General features: G+C 32.5%; 3 protein-coding genes across 8 annotated transcripts in view; 1 reads left to right on the forward strand and 2 right to left on the reverse strand.

Annotated features, from left to right (window-relative positions):
• Nucleotides 1-240: 240 nt before the first annotated feature.
• LOC123679028 (histone deacetylase complex subunit SAP130-A) lies at nucleotides 241-11308 on the reverse strand. The gene is made up of 13 exons (XM_045616342.1): nucleotides 10780-11308; nucleotides 10303-10559; nucleotides 9773-10021; nucleotides 7272-7460; nucleotides 6190-6508; nucleotides 5012-5086; nucleotides 4798-4947; nucleotides 4146-4349; nucleotides 3894-4084; nucleotides 2067-2332; nucleotides 1621-1960; nucleotides 630-743; nucleotides 241-570 (listed from the first exon to the last, which is right to left on the reverse strand). Exons 1-13 carry the CDS (start codon nucleotides 11012-11014, stop codon nucleotides 421-423), a joined length of 2739 nt encoding a protein of 912 aa, XP_045472298.1. The 5' UTR covers nucleotides 11015-11308; the 3' UTR covers nucleotides 241-420.
• Nucleotides 11309-11465: 157 nt separating this feature from the next.
• The window catches only part of LOC123679029 (zinc finger MYND domain-containing protein 11), a 32237-nt gene continuing 21438 nt past the window's right edge, over nucleotides 11466-22264 (forward strand). For 2 of the 6 annotated variants that reach the window (XM_045616343.1, XM_045616349.1), the window contains exons 1-4: nucleotides 11466-11622; nucleotides 13877-14064; nucleotides 14413-14473; nucleotides 18365-18730. In XM_045616343.1, the coding sequence (XP_045472299.1) occupies nucleotides 13877-14064; nucleotides 14413-14473; nucleotides 18365-18730 (615 nt within the window). In that variant the 5' untranslated portion in view covers nucleotides 11466-11622. Of the gene's footprint in view, nucleotides 11623-11688; nucleotides 11841-13222; nucleotides 13246-13638; nucleotides 13676-13876; nucleotides 14065-14412; nucleotides 14474-18364; nucleotides 18731-22264 lie in introns of those variants that run through there. The other 4 variants (XM_045616347.1, XM_045616346.1, XM_045616345.1 and 1 more) reach the window with 4 other exon arrangements.
• Nucleotides 11815-13631, reverse strand: LOC123679030. Its single transcript, XM_045616350.1, has 2 exons — nucleotides 12679-13631; nucleotides 11815-12609 (listed from the first exon to the last, which is right to left on the reverse strand). Exons 1-2 carry the CDS (start codon nucleotides 13526-13528, stop codon nucleotides 11828-11830), a joined length of 1632 nt encoding a protein of 543 aa, XP_045472306.1. The 5' UTR covers nucleotides 13529-13631; the 3' UTR covers nucleotides 11815-11827.

Here is a 22264-nt window from a genome sequence, read left to right on the forward strand (position 1 = left end):
TATGCAAATAAAACAGTGAATGACCAAAATATGCACTTAAACTCAAAAATGTTTCAAATATGCATTTATGCAAATGCATAGAAAGCAAATTATTAGAATTGGTTCCCATTATTGACAGATCAGAATATCAAGCCCTTTTGTAATATATTTTACGCTTTGTATAAAACGTGAAAACTTTCAGAACTCATTAATGAAATAATAAACAGGGAAGAGAGTAAAAAATATAATATTCTCTCAATATCAAATGGAAATTGTTTATTTATAAATCATATATAATAACATCTTCTTATTTCTAATATTATATTGCCAATATGTACACTCGAGAACATAAATAAATTCTTGCTTATAAAATTAATAAATATATTTTTGTCAATTTAAAAAACAAACATGTTTATCAACTTAAATATTAACTAATTTGAGTTATAACTTTTCTCTTTTCTTAAAATTACGTTTGCTGGCACATCGGTTTATAAGGTCTGTTACTTGAGATTTGTGATCAAACACTTTCATCATTTGAGATTTTGCCTCTAATATACCTTCTTGAATTATTTTGATTCTTTGCAAGTTACCCTGAAATAAATAAACGAACTTAATAATCACAATGAAATGCATTCAATAATGAATTATACCTTAATTAGCTCACTTATCCTATTGACATCTTTATCAGACTTATTTTCCTCGTCATTTTCAATACATTTGAGGAATACGCTCAAACTATCATAATCTGATTGCTCCAACTCTGCCTATAGAAAACATTTAAATGTTAAAAAAAATTGTTAGGTGATTGAGAAGATAATACAAATAGAAAAATGAAATTGAAAGGTACCTACATTCAATGCCAAAATGAATAGTCTTGTGGAAATATTAAATTCAAATTTTGAAAAGGAATTCTTTGAATTATTACAAATGTTCAATATTGAAAATAAATATCAAAATACATTATATTCATTTTTTTAAATATTGTTTATAATGGGATTAATTTTCATTATTCTGACATTAATAGTCAATACCTATAATATAAAAAGTATTTTTTTTCAAGGTAAGTCACATGTCCACGCAATTGGAAGTGAATTGAATGTTTTTAGTCAGTTTTCAATAGAAGTCACATATTAAGGGATACTTTGTCAAATCATTTCTTGAATTAAATAATTTTTCCTTCAAGAATCAAACTAAGTTGGATGATTCTATAATGACCTAGAATGGTCCTTCCTATGTATGTATTTGAAACCTTGAATGTATGACTTTGTTATCTATAAATCCATTTTCAATCTTCAGTAATAATAATAAGAAAAAAAAAATTATTTTTCTTCCCGGGTATTCTCGTTATAAAAAAAAGAATAAAGAATTTGTAAGTGCCTATTTATGTTTTTGATATCGATTTTCACATAGTTGTATCCCAAATTCTAATTATAACTAGTTCAGTGATCTGATTTTTTTTTTAATTTGTCGCATGAAGCGCAATCCCTATAAATAATTTTTTATATTAAAATGAATGGCACTTAAAATACTTTTAAAATGATTATAATTTGAGAATATTCAATATTGACAATTGTAGTGTTCAATTACCATTTCAATTTTTCTAAATTTGAAGTTATCAAAGATTGAGTTCAATATAATTACCATATCGTCCATTTGCGTAGACAAATGATAAACCTTCCACCCATTGACTCTGTCATGAATTCTGTATTGGTTGGCTAAATCTATTATTGTTGGCTTTCTTTCTTCTTTGGGTTTGACGTCAGAGTACCTCATGAAATGGTTATGAGTAGATTTCCAATTCTGTTTATAACTATTCAGAAGGCTTGCTGTGGCAGGTTTACGAAGTGTAGCTACACGATGAGCTTCAGGAGCACCATCTCTAGGCTCGTCTGAGTGAACATCAGAATCATCATCCTTCTTGACCACATTATCCGAAATGAACTGCATATCATCATTATGTTCATTTAGATCATTCCCAGTCCTACAGATACAAAAATTTATAATCATAAAAAGCAAAAATAATTTTAGTGTAGTCACAAAAACACTGGAAAATTTTCACTATTGTGAAACAAGTTTAATTAACTTACAATTGCTGTTTTCTTGGCTTCTTCCTAGGACTCATTTCCAGAGGAGGTTTGTTAACATCTTCTTCTTTATGATTTTCAGATACTGCCGGCATACTTGACTCATCCTCTGCTGGGCCAGGACTGGAAGTAGCAGAGATTGTAGTACTACCCCCAGAACTATTTCCAGTACCTCTAGAATCTGGCCTAGGAGGAGGTGATAACGGAAGTTGACTCGTTTGTGGTTGAGAAGGAAGACTGGCCAAAACATTATTGAGATTTTTGGCAACCTTTGAAAACCAAACATATTTTTTATAACTACTAATCAGTCCATAAAACTACAAAATGGAATCAATAAACAATGAAGAAAGCACTGACGCGAAGTCAGTAGTTTTTAAGCACTTGCGCATTCACCAATTACACCCTAGGAGACAGGGGGTGGAACCCTGTATTCTTTGAGCTAGAAAAAAATAAATGGCACATTTTCGGGCTCGATTTTTGAAAGAATCAGTTTGGTGAAATTCATGAATTCAACTGTTTTCAAGTCATAAGAGAATATTGGAAAATGGCTGAAATGAAAAGTTCTATATTACTTGTGCTATAAACATGAAACAAGAACATTATACAAGCACTTTTTCCAATAAAATCCATTGTAATCATTTGTTTTTTATCGCAATTAGTTTTGAAGTTATAATACAAAGTTGTGTTTTTTTAAATGTAAATCATAAAAATTTCAATAACAAATAAAATCGCTTTTTTTAAATTTTCAAAAATATATTACATGATATATAAATTTATCGAACTATAAATATCATGAAAAGTTTCCGTTTTACACGCCAAGTACGAGCATTTTGAGTACGTTAAATACCAAGTTACCGCCTTTAAATATAATTTAAAATTAACACCGTTCAAATTTTTCAACAACCAAATATGGCAGAATGAAATGTTTTCTCAAATAAGAATTCATAGACATAATTATTCTGTTGATACACTCACTATTCGCCATATTGTAGACAAATTTGAAAATAAATTCTCTTTACACAATACAAGGGTACTAGTACTAAGTAATGAGCCGTACTTGGTACCGCTCTCAATTTCTAAACGTTGTTGAAGCACATTTCTTACCATGATTCAATGGCATAAAATACTGAACACAAAGAGTTAAAATCAGTTCACTTTATCTAGTATGCGAGATAGTCAATATGACATCAGTTGTCTTATATTCAATTGTCATTAAAGACAAGTTTATAATTCCCCATGTGATTCATCCGATATAATCATCGTAATATGCTCCTCAGTGCAAATGACATAAGAAATGTCAAAAAATAATACAGTGTTGCAATTATAACCATTCAAAATTGTATCATCCTTTTGGAAAACACTTTAAATTAGTCTTCGTGAGTACACCAGTGTTTTGGCTCCTGACAACGTCATGCTTTTTCCTTATTTGTTTATTCAATATCCTGCTTGAATTTTCTATGATTCACAAAACATGCACGAAGATTGAAATTCATATTTTACAACTAACCGCAAATTATCATCTCAATCGATTCAGCAGTTTTTAAATTTGTAGGAAAATAAAACGCTTATTTACAGAACTCCTAGTCGGATTATTCCTAACGAACTTAACTCTAGCATTTGAGATCCGCACCTACGCTTAAAATTCAATTTTCTAGGTTTTTTTCATAGGGGAGTGATTGTATTTATTACCGGACTGCATCCAGGACGCACATACTTGTGTTAACCACGAATTCTTCACTAGTGAGTCAGACCATATCGTTTGAAAGCATTCCCGGCTCACAATTGGGAAATTACAGACATTGTGACAATAGATCTGTTCATATCACATACCTTCAAAGAATTGCCTTCATGATCACGCTTTCTTAAAATACTAGGTCTTGGTGAAGCTGTTGTTCGGCTTGCCAGAGGGGTCTGTTGGATTGATTGGTCTGGATTGAAGTCAGAATTAAATTGTTGATTCCGACCTTGCTCTACTACCATGACTGAATTGTAGCGCATTGTTTGTGGGTTGGCAACCATACCTAGAAAATATTTTGAATAGTAATTTTTATATAAATTTAAAAAAAGAACCAAATTACTCACTGTGTACTTGTGTACCCATCACTGCTGATCTTATGGGTTGCGAAGATTGGGTGACAGTTGTGAAATTACTAGATTGCTGACCAAAAGAACGGGAGGCAGAATAGGTACCAGAAGCATCATAAAAGTAGGTACCTCCACCTATAGTGTATGCTGCAACTGTTGTAGCAGGCACCAGGGTATTCGTTTGTGTAACACTAGTTGGACCTAAAATGACTTGTGGTTAAATAAAGTTTTAAAATAATTTGTGGAACACTACAATTATTAAAATGTGATTATTTTTGTTGTTTTTTAGAATAAACGAAAAAATTAACATTAAATCAATGCAAAATGTCATAATCCCATATGAAAATGACAACATATCATTTGTTTAGTTGTTTCTTTGAAAGAAATGAATATGACATATACACACTTTGAAAAAATTGTTTATGTCATTGTGAAATTTTTTGGAATCGCATAATTCTATGAAATAACCCTTGCCAAATGTTACTTGAAAATATGTAATTGCAATTGTACTACACGAACATGAATTCAATTATTAGAATTCTAGTAGAAATGAAAAATTTTATGGGGTTGAATATTCAACCTTTATTTAGATAAAAATAAGTATTTTCAAGTAGTCATCTGATTTTTTTCAACTAGATTAGAAACTTACTAGGTGTTGCCCGATGTGATACATTAGGTGTATGTATAAAAACATTTGAGTTTTGTGGGTTCTCTGCTGGAAAAGCTTTAACAAGTGGAATAGTTTGAGAGGAAACTACTGCAGTAGGCCTTTGCGCTACAAGTGCAGCAGGCACGTTAACTGCAATAAAAGAGAGTAGTTAAATATAGTTCAAGAACATTTGAAATAATTTTGAAGCACTTACTTGTTCTTGTTATATTTTGAGTATTACTTGGTGTTGTTTTTATTGATGCATTCAATGGTGTTAAATGAATAGTACCTAAAAAAAAAAAAGAGATGAATTATCATCAAATTTAATTCTAGTGCTCATGAAATATGAATAGAAAGCATGTATTCAACTAATATATATCTGCTTCCACAGTGCTAGAAAATTTTTTAACGCAAAACAATAAGAATATAACAATGCTGATTACCTTTATCTGAAAAATAACAATGACTAATTAGGATTCAATTTCTGATATGCTGCTACTGTACCACAATCTGTTGCAAAATACAATTATATGCAATGGAAAAATCCATAGCAATAATAATAGTGAAAAAGATCATTTTTGTTCAATATGTGTCGAATTTGTTGGAATTCAATTTTATGATATGTCTTAATCTTGGAAAGAAAACAATGAGATGGAGAGAACACATAAATAAAATATAAAAAGACATGCTGATAAGATGGATTTGGGGAGCCAAAATTATGGGTAAAAAAAAGGATCACTGGAATTGAATTATCACTGTTATTGAAGAACAGAATAATAAAAATTTGCACTTTTAAGAGAAAAAAACAGTGAATGAATCGGAACTTGGACTAGAAGAATTATAGGTTAAAAAGAAAGAAAAAAAAAAGAAGAATGATGATTACCACAGTTATCTTGAAAGTAAATACACCCAAATCCCCAATTTATGGACTCGACTGTGAATTACTATTTCATAAAATTTTATACATCCAATAGGTTAAACAGTGAGCATGTAAAGTTTGGAATATAATTATTTCCTTTAAATTTTTCAAATTTCGAGACAAAACTGAAATATTGATTCGGATGAAGAAATTATATATTTTTGTATGCTCGTTCTCTGAACCGATTGCTCTTATTATTTCACCACAATGCATGTAATTTTCGAATTTTGACCTGGAAAAAGGGAATGAGGGCAGTGCTGTTCTTATTCTACTTTTGTTTTCTATGGTTATGACACCACGATAAACACGAAATTCTGCTCAAAGCTTAAAATTGATATTCTATATATAAAATTTGAACTCGCTCAGATGTGCTGCCACAGAAATATTTGGTTATTGTTTTTTGATATTCTGCTAAAGTTTTTTTTTGGTTCCAATGACGCTAACCCAATGATGAAAGCTCAAACAATATTTACCCTGTGTAGCTTGAGTTATGACCTTAGTCCCAGAAGTTTGAATATTTCTTTGTTGTGAGTTAGCAACAGCCACAATGGAATGAAGTATTCTTGCAGTACCTAAACTACTTCCACTAGTATTTTGTACAGTATTCGTTGAACCTGGTAATCTATTGATAGTTACTGCCTGTTGAGTTGTTACTATTCTTGTTGCTGTATTCTGGGAAGGTTGTGCAGATATCCTGGCAGCTGGTGTAAGAACAGTTCCTTGAGGGTTGATTAATCTATTAGAATTTATTTGACTTGCTGACACTGTGACTTTTCCAGAACTAACATAAGTCTGAAAAAAAAAGGTGTTTTTTTTTTAAGTTTTAAAAATATGAATAGTATACGATAATAATGGTTTAACGTCTGTGTATATATGACAATAATATCACGGCTTGCAGACAATTTCTTAATTCTGGAAAAAGTACCTCCTTGAGCGGGACTCGAACCCGCAACCTCCGAATCACAAGTTCGATCCTCCAACCAATCGAGCTACCGTATACGTAGAACTCTTCTCCCATTATCGTAGTATGTAATACCTTACGAATTATATATATATATATATATATAGTTCGCAAGGGTTTTTGGAAAGTTAATGTTAATAAGAAACCTATTCACTGTCAGTGATCATCATGACTCTATTAACAATTACTCGTCGTTGACATATAACGACTTTAGCTTGATTCAGGTTTGGTTTCTGAATTTCCAGAATTGAGAAATTGTCTGCAAGCAGTGATATTATTTTCATATATTAACACACAGATGTTAAACCATTATTATCGTATTTATCCTTGGCTTTATTGGTTCGGTTGGTCAGAAGATTCATAAACCTGAATCAAGCTGAATTCGGTTAGAGCATCGGAATAGTGAGTTGTGGGTTGGAGTCCCGCTCGAGGAGGTACTTTTTCCAGAATTGAAAAATTGTTTACAAGCCACGAAATTCTTCTCTTAAATCTGAATAGTCATTGGGATTTTTTGATGAGATACACACAGCATTACTGACTTCACTCAAGATAAATTTCAAGTAATTTTATAAATAGGATATTTTTATTACTTACTGGCCGTAGCACTTGTCTCTGATTTTGCATTGAAGAAGCCACAGTTAAGCGAGCTGGGATGAACTGATTTGTTGAGCTTGCATTATAAACTATTGCTTGTGTACGGGGCGGCAAAACTTGAGACAAGCTAACTGTATTATTCAAAGTTTGAACACTTTGGGGCCCTTGACTTGTCTTGAAGGAATGAATCTGAAAGAACAAAAATATTTATTGATTATAAAATAATAGTATTTACTGAATGTAGAATGTTAGTAATAATTTGAATGATTTGACCACAACATTAGATGAAAAACTGTTATTTTTTTTTAAGGAAACTTCTGGTAATAATATCTCTGCATTTATGAAAAAAGAAGTGAACTGATTATTCATCAAAGGACTTCAATGCACCCCATTTAGTATGGTGAGGACTCTTCCAATGAAGAGAGCTCATTATTCTCATCTGAGGCAATTGCCCAAATGGCAAAGTTTCTCTTGAGTCTTCTATTAGGTTGCTTCAAGAGTGGTTGGATGCGAGGAATTATGCATGATTCCAGCCTGTCATAGTAACATTGGTTTTCAATCATTTCTTTAACATGAGGTAAATACATTGCATAAGTTTGTGTTGCATTGGTAACATAGCATGGTGCATCATGATGTGAAGAATTTTTGATTGAGCTCTTTCAACGATATTTATACTTGATTTTCTGGAGCATCTCAACAGTTCAATGTCATAAGTCCATATGGTTTTGATCACCATTGGCGTAACTAGAGTTGACTCATGGGGGGAGTTATCCCCGCTTTGAAAAAGTGACATCTTTAAAATTTGTAAAAACATTTTTTTTTAAATTGTTACTTACAATTTTTTTTATTTCTTCTAGTCAATGGTGAGTTATGTACCCAATAACCCCTCCCCCTCGTTATGCCAATGTTGATCACTGTTTGCTAAATCAATATTTTGTTATCTAGTGTCAAATTAGAATTTCTTCCCAGAAGCCAGTTCAGGTGATTTTGTGAAGGCCTTCATGCCAGATCCTATCAAATGCCTGAATATGAAAAATACAGAACATCCGCATTTTTGTATTTTTACTGTATTTTTTCCCTTTTAAGGATATAATGATTAAATATACTGTCCTGTGGCTTTGTTGAATGGTAATGTGATGCTGACAGAACCCAAACTGGAGATCAGGTATCACAGTCATTATTCTTCTTCTCAAGGTGCCATTTCCATTTAATGAAGGTTGGACTCAATCTCAACTGATCCTTCGCAATCCGAAGGATTATTATTGATATAGTTTATTTTACCAATAAATCTTTGGTAGGTCAGCTTTCCCAAAATTATAGGATGAGACATCATGAGAGTTTTTGCCTGATTTAGGCTCATATAATAATTTTTGCTATATTGAATTGTTTAGGCTAATGGTGATGTTTAAAAGGGCACTGAATAAAAATAGTAACATTTAAAATCTTTTTTTGGCAGTTCCTTCAGCACTTTTGCTGTTATTTCATCTTGGCCTGGCTTCTTTAGTAGCTGTATTTCTGTCAACAGTTCATCTGATCTCAATTGAAAAATTGAAGCAATTTTTTTGAGGTCTTTCTTCGAGAATAGTTTGACATGCATCTGTTTAGGGTGTTGAAATGAAATTATCTGTTGTCTGTCCAAGTTCTTCAGGTGTTCTGTTAGAACAGTCAATTTGGTTATTGTGCAACAATTTGAAGATCAGGATGAATCAGTTGAACCAGGCAGAGAATACCTAACAGATTTTCTAAAAATATGGAGACTAAGTGTGATCTAAATGGTATTTGATTTTCAGTTTCTGATGATAATCACATCCAAGTTAGATCTGAGTTGAATGAAAATAAAATACAACATAAAAGAGTATGATGTGGTTACTTTGACCTTAGAGAAATCTTAATTACTATTGGATTAATCACATAAAACACTCTATTAAAAAAAAAACAACTTTGAAATAATAAACAGTATGTAAAAAGTTCTTAATGAAAAAATATAAAACAATTTTTTATTGAATAAAAAACAAAGACAAGTAAAAGTAAAATTAAGAGCAATTTATTTTTCTTATTATATTTAAATTAGTAATAAAATCAATAGTTTCATTGGAGTTAGGAGTTAATCTTCTGAGTATACACAAAATAATTTATATCACAAAGGTTCTTATACAATTATAATCTATAATACTGGTATAATGTGATTTAGTGATTGAAATTGACTGAACTTCTCCTTCCTTTTCTACATGAAGCTAAGAATTGACCTATATGTCTATATGGAGACTACAATGAAATTCAATGTCAGCCTCATAGGAAATGATGTGGAAATTGAAGTTTGGCCAATAGACTTTAAATAAGTCTAAGAGGGCTGATCACTATAAAAGTCTTCAGGCTTTTTGAAAGAGAGTAAACATACCAGTATTTGTAGACAAATATCTCATCTAAGGCCTCTATCAATGATCATAATTTCAAAACCTACCAAAAAAATTAGTAATAACAAGAAATCATATGCCATATACCTGTCCTGGTTGTCCAATAGTGATAGCAGAATGTAAAATTGTGGCAGGTCTCAAAGTTTGAACACCTTGAGTACATGGTTGTGTTCTGTTGATCAATGTTGGCTTGCCAGTGACTGTAGCACCCCTAACGGGAGAACTAAGAACTGTAGGAGCACCCTTGATTTGAGAACCATTAGATGAATTAGTGTTTAACCAAGCAGTTCCTTGCGCAGGGCTAGGAGCTCGAGGTGGACGTACAAATGAATGTGTCTGAAAATATTTACATTATCAATAGATACTGTAAACTATGAATTGATGATGAATAATAAAATGTATAACTTCAAAATAACATTCAATTATAATGATAAAATTAGTATACTATTTTAGTTCCTTGAATCTAAAAACTTGGAGAATATTTTCAAATAAAATATCAAATCTATGTGATTTTATTTGCCTCCATTTAACAAGTAGTCAAAATTCACTTTGGCAAATCATATTTATAGAATATTCTGTGCATAAAATTGTCATAAAAGTTTTGATCAAGCTATTACCTGACTTGCAGATTGTGCTGTTACAATCATAGGAGTACGGACACTAGCTACATTTCCTCTAGGTGCTGCCAAATTTGCCACTACAGCTGGACCTCTTGGAACATGGTAAGTTGTACCTGATTGTAAGCTCTGGGATATAGTAGTAGCAGTCAAAGTGAGTTGTGAAGGGCGTTGCAAAGTAATGTTACCCTGAGATTGTACTCCAGAATTTTGATTACTAGTATTAATTATATTTGTGATTTGAGTTCTGACAGGTTCTGGAATTATAAATAATTTTTAGAAAAGCATCCCTACCAAATTTTCATTCCATACAAGTTGTGTAAATAATTTATATGGCAATAAGTTTCAAATCATTTTAAGTACTGAGCACTTAATATATTCTTCAAGGAAGAAGAAATGTTTTCTGATTAAATATTACCAAGGAGTTTTTGAAAAATTAAACAATAATAGGTTACCTTGATATATTAATAATAATACCTTGTTTTAAGACCTGAGGTACAATATTGGTGGCTATAATCGTTGGACCAGAAGCACTCTGACTACCACTTGACGATAATCCTTGAGCTAACACTCTCATACCCCTCAAAGTCTGGCTACTCATCATCAAGGGGGCTTTGCCTTCAACAGTTCTCACTGTTGTGATTTGACTTCGAGCCAAGTCTAGGGGCACCGACTTATGGAATTCCTTTTCGTCTTCGTTATTTGCACTCATATTGCCAACGAGTTCAAAAAAATTTCATAGAAATATACACAAATAAAAGATATATTTTTGAAAAGCATCTGTTTAGATATGTAGAAGGAGCATTTTCTCAATCTTTCCCGATTATTTGACGGAATTCATCAACAACACGCACAAGAATAGACCATATTACAAACAACTACATCATAATAGTACGAATAAAAAAATTTAGTATATAAAATTTAATCCAAGAAAGTTCAAATAACAACTTTAAAATCAAGTAGACATGGCGATAACGCACTAAGAACGCTGCAAAGTATTTTGTAAATTTTGCAACACTGTGCGCCGTAAAACAAATTTATACCCTCTGCGTCATTTCTTTCTGTTGATTTTTGACAGCAACTTATATATTTTTTATACCATGATCTGAACCTTAACTTCTATGTAGAACAAGGTATAATGAAAATCGATTCTATGGCGAGACAGATGAGAGATAATCACAGAAAAATCATGATACAGAGATATCTATGACCTATTCCAAAACAACAATATTGAGAACTGTACCTGTACTACTCATAGTTATCATCATAGATTAGTTATTATTAATTAACAAAAAACCGTGGTATTTCTATGTAAAGAAGGTAAATTAGTTTTTTTTCCAAATTGAGGAATTGTTGATGATATATGATTATTAAAACTGAACACAGTTTTAGGCGCTATACCCGATGTTAAGAGAATAAAGATACATACTAATGAAAAAGGATAATTTTAAATGTTGGTAATTTTTTGAATATACCAAAGAATGACTCCAGAATATGAATAAATAAAAAACGATAATTTTATTACTTATATTTCTAAAGTAAGACATGTTTTTCTTATTTTATTGAGCAATAAATAATTATTGAAATTATTGACTACAATGAAAAGGTTAGCTAAAGCCAGTGTAATATCTGAAATTGCTGATGGATTTCTATCCAGAATGTATATTCTGAATAATACTTCACAGATGCAAGGCAACCAAATTAAGATATATACATAAAAGTAAATCATTGTGAAATGGCTGAAAATATTTTCTTCGAGTTTCATCTTTATTTGTAATATTTTGGAATAAAAGATGCTTCCGATGAATATTATGCAAAACAAGAAGAAACTGTGAATTTTCAAGGTGGACGTATTAAAAGAACAACCATTTGTATTATTCATGTTCTCATGTTTTTTGTTCAAATAATATATTGTATCATAGATGATATCATCAATCAATTGGTTATTTATATTAGGTTGCTTGCTTATTTCGTCTACTATATTATAAACATTCTGAACAATATCATTGATCTCCTTATTGTTTTCTTCAATTATTACAGATGGTGGATTATTAATCAATTTTATTAGATCTTTACTAACTGCTATACTTGTAAAGTTATAAGCAGGGTCTGAATATATTGAGTGGTGCTGTACATTTGGTCCTCCCATAATTATATGAAGGCTGAATACACAAAAGCCTGGGGAAAACCATAAAATAATGAGTTTCAAAATATATGTTGAATGTCTTGAAAATGATGAAGTAGCTGCTTCCTTATCCAACTCATTTTTTTTATTCTTATCTTCAATGCTGAATTTCATAGTTCTTGCTAAAAAAATGTCCAAGTTTGGTGAGCTCCTTTCAACACATTCTTCTAGGTCATTCTTGCTTTCATTACCTAATTTCTCATTTTTCCTGACAAATAGTGAACTTTGTGAACTTTTAGAATTTCGTGATGATTCTAGAGACTCTTCATTGATTTCTTTTTTCAATGTAATGCTGTTTTGGGGTTTGTGTTCATAACAAACTTTGATATTGTTGATCAGACAAATGACACTATATAAAAAAGAACATATTAGTAGTGCATGTTTCAGAAACATTTCTTTGAAACATTTGATATCTGGAGTAATATATTCCTTTGGTTCCCGTTTCATTCTCAATTTTGTATTATTTCTAATACTTTTCCCATATTCTTTGTTGTTGTAAAATATAGTACGATTAACTAATTTGGAATTGTTTGAAGTTTTTTGTTTTATGATATCTTTGAAGAAATTCTGATAAAAATTAAAACTACCATTTTTCAAGTTATCTATTAGGGGAATCATTGTAATTTCTTCATTGTGATCAGAAATGGAGTCCTGATTCAAAATAGTTATATTTTCTGTTGTAACAGCAAGTTCAGTGAAAACTTCTTTATTTCCTTCTGGAACATCATTAGTACTTGGCAGATGATTGATTGCATTTGGTAATGTTGGAAAAAAGTTTAGGATAGTTGGTTCTTCACTTACATTCAAATAAGTGTCCTCTTGAAAAATCAGTGTTGTTGTTGTATTCCTCAAATTTCCTTTGAGTTCTATATAGCTATATATATAGAAAAATCCAAGAAATAATGCCCCTAGTCCATCTAATAGATGACTTATACAACATTTTTTGTATCTGGTTTTTTTAATGTGAAGTGTAAAATAAGTAGAACTTAACAAACCAATAATAATCAGAAAAACACCAACCATAGCATATATTACAATCATTTCAAATCAATATTTATTTGTGGAAGAGCTCAACAACACTGAATTGGTTTGTTCTCTGCCCACATGCTTCTTTAAAAAGATACCAGGAAGTAACTGTTTTTAATTTATAGGGGTGTTTACAGTTAGGCTGATATTTTTGTCAAAGAGGTAATCATTTAATCTTATCAAAGTTATTAGAAATTGGTGATCTATAATTATTATATCATTTAGAAAATTTTGGTTATACATAAGCAAATATCAATATAGTTCCTTGTGACATAAGAATATTTGCGAAATAATATTGAAATAATTAATTTCCACTATTTAAAACGTTGTTAAGGAATTTTCTCATTGTTTTTTTTGTTATAGATGCCTTTAATGAGGAAAGTAGATCCCATAGATGTGCAAAGTGTTTGGGATATCATAGCACATATAAAATGGCAAAAAACAGTTCCTGAATATGAAAAGGTTATTAAAGATCTCATTAAATCCCGTGGCTCAACTCTATCTGAATGGAAAAAATGTTTGGATGACATGGTGTGTGATAATTTACTAGAGTAAGTAACATTTAATGGGATCTTTGGACTCTTGAAACCGTGGCCTAAAATTATTAAATAGCCAGTGTGTCAATGTATTTATTGAAATTCTATTTTGGAAGTTCTTATTACACTCTTTGTAAGTGCATCCAAATTCTTTTGAAATTTTTCAAAAGAAAAAATGCTCAATCTTCTTTGTTTTTTTTACTTTTAAGTTTCTGGTAGCGTATGAATCAAAGTTTGACCTCTTAATGTATGTTAAGTTATGAAATATCAAATTTGAACGAACAGTTTATTAAGGTGGACACAAGATTAATTTTTTCTGTAAAAACCAATTGATAAATTCTATTTTTTTTTTCTAATTTTCAGAAAGGCTTGGAAGAGAAGTGATTCTAAAGTACAGGCATTGACATTTCCAACTTCAGATAAGGTAAGAGTCCTGTTTTATTCCAAAAGATTTTCTTCAAATCTCGTAATTATATCATTTTTATGATAATTGGTATTGTCTTACAACTTATTACCTGATTGCCTAGCGCTCTGTCATTTTGTCACGATGTCTATAATTTTCGAATTTTGAGCCAATGATAGTCTCAAACGTTATAGATCGACTCACTGATGTCCAATTAGTGGTCAAATCCAATCAGGTTGACCTCCCGTCTGTCCGACGATAACTTCGGAAGGAACAGATCCAAACACATAATTGAACAAGGATTTCTGTAGATAAGACCGTTTGAAATTTTGTTTTCCTGTTAATTGCATAACTGCAGATCAGATCAAGATGAAGATTTGCATTTAGATGAAGAATAACAAGCTTTTTTCATGTTGATCAAAATAAAAAATATTGAAAAAACACAAGCAAATATCACTATCACTTCAAAACCGACGGAGATTATATTTTAGGTATTGATATGAAATACTGATTTCATGCTCCGTTCAAATTTGAAGCGGATCACATCATCAGTACCATTGAAAATTTAAGAAGAATATTGGAGAAGAAATACTTGATATTTCCTTGACAGCAGATCGGATCGCGATGAGATTTTGTGTGTATATCTGAATCTTAAAAAACAATTTCTAGCTTTGTTTGACTCGACAGATGAATAAACAGTTTTAGCGAGAGTAACTCTAATATTCAATCAGAGAAAACAACTGATTCTAAAGATTATCGAATGGGGTAATTTTTGCTGAATAGAAAACATGTTCACAATAATTCATTTTTCATTGATAAACTTATAAGAAAAATATGATTGATATTGTTCACCTAAGAATAGTTATGTTTATCTGTTTAATACGCCTGTAGTGAGAAATTTTTTGGCACAAAAAATTCCTGTGTTTTCGCCAATTTCATGCTTTTTTGAGATATGTGATTAAATTTGATGAGGCTACAAGGATAACTGGAGTGTTATACAAAATGTTGAATTGAAGAATTACCATCAATATTTCAACCATGTGGTATATAACATTTTTTGTTGAAAATCACTTGTAGAATCTCGCCTAGAAGTTTTGGACCGTTTAAAGTAGACACCCTGTATAAAACTAGCTGTCGGTTGTACCGATTATCAAACTATCAATCGATAATAAATCAGTAGGATCCATGCATTTTTCCTACTGGGCTAGTGCAACCAGGTGCCCTAATCTATTAGGAAACAGTTGCACGCGTGAGTATTCCGTTCCCTAAGTGATTGACGCTAGAGCTGGGACTTTTTCGCATTTTTGTATTCGAATATTAATTTTCTTAAATTTATTCGATTAATTCATTCAAACAAATATTCATGATTGATAATTTATTATTATTCAGTGATTAATTCAATAAATATTCAATGATTATTCAGCGATTAATCAATGATTATTTTCAGCGATTATTCATTGAATATTCAGTAAATGTTCAATGATTATTCAGTTAATATTTATTCGAATATTCCACACAAAAAACCTAACCACCGGTGACAGAACTGGATCTTCGTTAATCTCTAGCAATAAATATGTATAAATATTTGACAGATCTATTTAACACATTTAACAGCTGATGCTGAACACAGTTTACTGTTATCCGATGCATAAATATAAAAACGTTTGGTATTCTTGAAAAGTTGGTTATACCGAAAAAATTGTCAAAAGAAGTACTAAAACCTTCGCTGGGACTCTAAGTAAACCCATTACAGGTATAGAGGTATATAAGCCCATTTTACTGGGTGATTCAAAATTCAGTATCGAGATTTCAGGGGTGTATTTTTCAGGTCAAAATAAGACTTTTTTTTGCATAAGCATGTATGTTAGGGGAGGATGTTACTCTAGGACCTAGGTGATGTGAGTTCATTTTGGGACCCCAAATTTAAAATAATAGAAAGATTCGTCTGTTTGCAATTCAGAATCAAACAATATTTGACCACTGCAATAGAGAAATATCTAGAAATGGCAATGCATATGGAGCAGGAAAGCAAAGTTTCAAATCACTTTGTTCAATGCCACTCTAAATAATCCTGTTGATGTCATTCCAGTCCATGCTCGTAGAACCTATATTCGTACGTACGTAGCCACGAGATTCGTCTGAGTCCTTCTGATCTTTCACCCCCTATTTTTCCCTGAAGAATAAGTTGAAGTAGGTGATATTTTTTGTGTCACATGATGTGTCCAAAATACTCCAGTTTTCTACATTTGACAGTAGTAAGATATTCTAGTTCAACTTATTCTTCAGGGAAAAATAGAAAGTAAACGACCAGTAGGACGCAGAGGAATATCGTTGCTACGTAAACATGGACTGGAATGACATCAACAGGATTATTTAGCGTGGCAGTGAACAAAGTAATGTGGTCCAATTTGATAGGCAACATCCACAGAAGATAGACACTTCAAGAAAAATAAAAAATTTGAACTACAAGAAATGAGGGAAAGCATTTGCGGACCCATGTTTATAGAACTTTTTTCTCAAAATTATCCAAGGAATCTCTCATTTTCCTTTATACCTCCAATTTAGGAACACCGTGTATAGAAATTTTATTGAAGATGTTATTTAAAATCTCAAATTGATTCGTACTTTTCCATAGAAGTTTCTTATTTAGACTAAAGTTAATTTTGGTTGTTTTTTGTTGCATCAAGGCTCAGAATTGGATGTCTGTTTGTAACTGAATATTTTGACAGTCGACAGAACGATTCTTAGGATTCGACTTGAGAAGATGATATTCAGCTATTTTATAAAATTTGTGTAAATCGCAGTTAAGCAATTCTCTGGTCGCAGGGATCCGACTCGGAGAGAAAGAAATCTACAATTGCGTATCGTCAGTGTAACTATGGTCTATGAATATTGCAGGTTTCAAGCTATGAGAAATACAACCATCCGACTCGGAGAGAAAGAAAACTACAATTGTGTATCGTCAGTATAACTGTGAATTCTGCAGGTTTCGAGCTATGAAAAATACATTTCCTTTCATATCAGTTGTAGGAAAAATATATTTTGAACGATAGGATATGCAACGTTATTCCTGAGAATTAATCAAAACTCCTGAGCGAACAATGGCGAAGTGGGGATGGTCACAGGACTGTGTTGCGACTTGATCTTGATAGTCGAAGTCGAATTAGTCGCTCTTCATTAGGGATTCTCGGCTTGACTTGATATTCAAGCTATTTGACTTGAGCTTGACTTGAAATCAATTCAAGTCAAGTAGTATTTTTTCAATGTCAAGTCAAGTATTGATTCATTAGGTACTTGACTTTACATTGAAAACCTACTACTTGACTTGAACTTGAGTTATCAAGTCAAGCAGTGCAATCGGAATTAATTAAAAACATACGTTGAGACTAAACATTGAGTAGCATTAATTGGTTAATCTGTGTTAATTTTTTTTATGGTGCAACTCGACATAAGTATTTCTGTGCGTACCCAGTATCCTCAAGAACTTTAGGGGAATTACATCGGGAGCGTTTTTTATTCGTAGTAACCTAAATGTTGCCAAATATTTGGAGTTTTTGCGAAATTCTTCAGACAGTTTGACACCTACCAATTAATTTTGATAATGTCTAGTTTCAACAGACTGTCCAAGTTGCAAATAAAGAGTGGTCACACAATATCTCAGGATGACTTTTTCGAACCGTGCCATTTCTACAAATGACCTCCAATTTATCTCCCAAAGATTTTTTTCTTAGAGGATTTCTGAAAAATTTGGTTTATGGGCACTGTTGTTCGCCAGTTACTAAAAAAGAAATTTTAATTAGTGTTACAATATCTTGGTCCGAAACAAATTATTTGAAGAATGAAATTATTGAAATGAAAAATTTATTCATCTGATCTATTAAAAAAATGGTTGTATTCATTTTTTTATTTTAGTTGGTTTCAGATAAAACAGACTGGTATTGTTTCCAATGTCACAAAGCTGGCAATGTAAAACTTTGTTGCAAAAACTCCTGCCACAGAGTATTTCATGCGGACTGTTCACCCAAAGACTTCAGAAATATCTTCTTTTTATTTTTGAAATTGATAACAAATTCTGGTTCGACAATATCCCTGAAGAATGGAAGAAATGATATTTTTAAAGCTTTGAACACATATTCTCCTGAATGGGATCACCAAAAAAAGAATTATGATTGCAATGCATGTATTATTTGCAACATGAAAGGGGTAGACACTTTTTGTATTGAAAAATTAGAGCTCAATACTTTACTCAAGTTTGTTCATATGAGATCTAGAGCCTGGGTAAGTTATACTTCTTGGAACCCTGTATTACACTAGTCCTTTTTCCTACGCTTATTTCTTGCCTGATTTCTGACTGGCATAATTGTATTGTAATATTTATTGAAACAGAATATAGGAACAATTAGATGAAAAACATCTTAAAATAAACATAGTTCACAGTTCCAATATAAAAAATGCCATCAAGAATTGCATGACTTGTAAACAGTTCCATGTACACAATATGTGTAAATATATTCACAAGAGAAATATTACCAAATATACAACCATATATGAATTAAATATCTATAAATAAAAAACAAACAAACAGAAGAGAAGACAATCTCGGTCAGTCGGATAGGAATTAATTTACATTCTACAGTATAAATCGTTTTCTGAAGTAATAGTTTTTGTGGATTCTCCTGAAAGCCAGCCGGTGTGGAGCTCCTGATGTCCAACGTCAATTTATTATAGAATTTGACCGCTATATGGTTGCTGCCTAGCTGAGCCTTCTTTTTTCGGTTGTATGGTACAACGGTATTGTTTTTCCTCTGTGTTGTATTCATGAAAGTCCAAGTTGGTGACATATTTGGCCGCATTCTGGTGCATTTCAAGCAACTGAATATGAAACACGACGGTATCGTTAATATTCCTTCCTTCTTGTGTGTTCTTGGAAACTTGTTTTATTGTTTAGGCCTAATAGAGTTCTCAGAGCTCTTTTATGTTTTATAAAAACTCTTTGGGATTCAGTTGAGTGGCCCCAGACAATTATACAGTAGGTTGCAATACTGCGAAGACCAGAGTGATAGGCCAGTTTTGCCACTTCCAGGTTTGAGATCTGCTTCATCCTTTTGATCATGAAAATTGCAGTTGACAACCTCGCACAAACGGTATCGATATAATTTTTCCACCCCAGTGAGTAGTGACTCATGGAAATCCAGACCCAGATAGACCAATGAAGAATTTGCACGATTCCCGCTGGCGAATATAATGCTTTGTGTCCTCTCTTTATTCAACAGCAACCCATTAGCACTGAACGTCTCAGGGTATTCTAGACAGTCTTTTGACTTCAGTACCTCCAATGCCTCATTACTAGCTTTATTCATGAACGCATGCGCAGATTTTTATCACTTCGTATATTGCTGAACAGATCGTTGATCTGTATCAGGAACACTAGAGGACCAAGTATAGATCCCTGTGGGAATCCGGCGGGAACCATTTCTATCCCCGACATTAAACCATTCCAGTGAGGGTCCTGTTCTCTGCCTGTTAGATATGAACCAAATAACTTCAATGTGGTTCCGCGAATCCCTTAATAACTAAGCTTGCGCGGAAGTACCTTATGACAGACACTATCGAATGCTTTGCTGATATCTATACATTCCAACTGCAGAACTTTGTTGTCATTATACGGATCTGAAATAGCTTCCAGGAGTTCGAGCATGGCTGATACTGTCGATCTCCTACCTCTGAAACCATGTTGCCCCTCATGAAGCAGTTGGTGCTTTTCGTGAAACTCCACCATTCGAATCCTCAATATTTCCTCAAAGATCTTCGATACAGCGGGCAAAACTGCAATTGGTCTATAGTTTTGGCAATTTTCGGTCTCCCCATTCTTGAAAACGGGGATAATCTTGGCACATTTGAGTTTTTTCGGCAAAACACCCTAAACGATGCATTAGTTTATGATCCTTACTAAGTGATCAACTAGAACTGTATCAAAAAAGCGCATGTGAAGCCATAGAAATCTGCAGATTTTTTATTCTTAATATTTTTGGAAATTTTCAAAAGTTCTTATTCTGTAGTTAGTCTTAAAAATATTGATTATCCCATATTCATATTGACGTTTTTTAGGAATTGTTCGGTTTTATTTCTACTGGGTTGTACCTGATCTTTCATTATCTCGCCCATGATTGCAAAACAATGATGTTTATTTCTTTAATATCCCGCAATATCTGCTCTTTGAGTCCTGTGAAGTTTGGTTCAAATGTTGATGTTTCATACAGACTCTTATCTATATTCGTAAACATATTATCTGGGAGGCTTCCCTAAAAAAAATCATCATGTTATACGATGCAAACAGCTCAATCACCTGGTTTCTTTCGCTTGAGCTCTTCAAGAACATTAAAGTCTCCAACAACAATCATTTTGTCACTCTCATATCGTACAATGTTGAGAGAAATATCCAAAAATCTCCAGATTGGGGTCTATGTATTCCAACGATCAATATCTTCTCATTAGGAAGTCTTATTGCGACAACCTCCACATTTTTTCTAAGGAGAGATCTCTAATATTCGCCAGTGCTTAATATGGAGTTTCATTTTTAACTGTGCAACTCCTCCATGCCTGATTGTTGCTCGTCAGAATGAGCCTGCCACCACGTAGGCATCTAAATTTATTCTGTTCAATATTTCATCCTATTGCCAATGTTCAGTGACACAGGTTATGTCAATATTACGCTCATTCAAGAACATCATAAATTCGTCAAGTTTGTTTTCCAGTGATTGTTGATTCTCTTCCGGAATGATCGAAATTTTCATATTTGTTTCGTCGAAAAAATTTTAACTGTCTTATGGTTACTCCAATGGGCCAGTTCTCATTTTTATTGAGTTCATCTTTGATGTCAAGATCCCCTCCCAACCTGAACGACTGGCTTTTAACATCCTTTTGTGTTTCTAGTTTCTCCACTAGAAATTCTCTACCCGGAAAAAGGTTCGCAAGATGTTTATGTATATCTTGTTCTGTTGTGTTCAAACTTGTGAGTCTTATGTGTAGTCAAACTCTGTGCTTAATACTTACGAACGCTTCCTGAGTGTATTGTCTGGCAATTTACTTCTCGTCTTTTTGAGATCTATCGAATGAGTTTCCGTATATGACTTCATGTTGTCTGTTTTTGTTTTGGAAACATCAGCTGTTCCATCCATATGTTGCACCGTCCAGGGAACTCCACTTATCTTGTTCCCCGCCCCTTTCACATGAATTGATGATTCAGATCCGTCTTGATTTCTTCTACCCAAGAGCAGTCCCAGGGGGGTCAAGGGGGCCCATAACGGCGACCCCCTCTCCCAAAATTCAAGGCTAGGACCGCCCTTGCTTCTACCGCAGATGTTGTCCTCCTTATTTCCATTCTGATAATTTTCTTTGTTTGCATTTTGTTTTCCGATTGTTAATCGACTGGACTTTAATTATTATCTCTCTCTAACACAAATTTTGAACAGGAGTGACCTGTTCTTATCTTCCATTTCCGCAACCAATTTCCTCAGAAGAGAATTATCTCTCGCAAGGTTTTCCATCTCTAGTTTGAGTCCACGTCTTATTTTCATGTCTGCCTTTCCAAAAGTCACTTCATCCACCACTCAATACTTTCCGTAGAATCATTCAGGATGTCGTACTCACATTCTAGAATTGTTCGGTTCACGACAATTTATGTGTGGTTCGTCTATTTTAACAATATCACTATAGTACTTTATACATCTCGGATGCATTAACGTTAAGATGCCTAAAAACATGGTGTATGCAATCGTCAATTTTTGAATTGAATGACATTCGACTAAATTG

Source organism: Harmonia axyridis, chromosome 4, assembly GCF_914767665.1.
Source record: "Harmonia axyridis chromosome 4, icHarAxyr1.1, whole genome shotgun sequence".
Lineage (NCBI taxonomy): Eukaryota > Metazoa > Arthropoda > Insecta > Coleoptera > Coccinellidae > Harmonia > Harmonia axyridis.

Bases quoted from the DNA above. Each gene is read 5' to 3' on its own strand.
- LOC123679028 (XM_045616342.1), bottom strand. From the start codon at position 11,014: ATGAGTGCAAATAACGAAGACGAAAAGGAATTCCATAAGTCGGTGCCC. The intron at 7,461-9,772 runs GTATATGGCATA...TTGTTCTTTCAG, and splicing joins CTATTGGACAACCAGGACAG to ATTCATTCCTTCAAGACAAG. The intron at 6,509-7,271 runs GTAAGTAATAAA...TTTTTTTTTCAG, and splicing joins AGAGACAAGTGCTACGGCCA to ACTTATGTTAGTTCTGGAAA.
- LOC123679030 (XM_045616350.1), bottom strand. From the start codon at position 13,528: ATGATTGTAATATATGCTATGGTTGGTGTTTTTCTGATTATTATTGGT. The intron at 12,610-12,678 runs GTAATGAAAGCA...ACATTTTTTTAG, and splicing joins CAGGAAAAATGAGAAATTAG to CAAGAACTATGAAATTCAGC.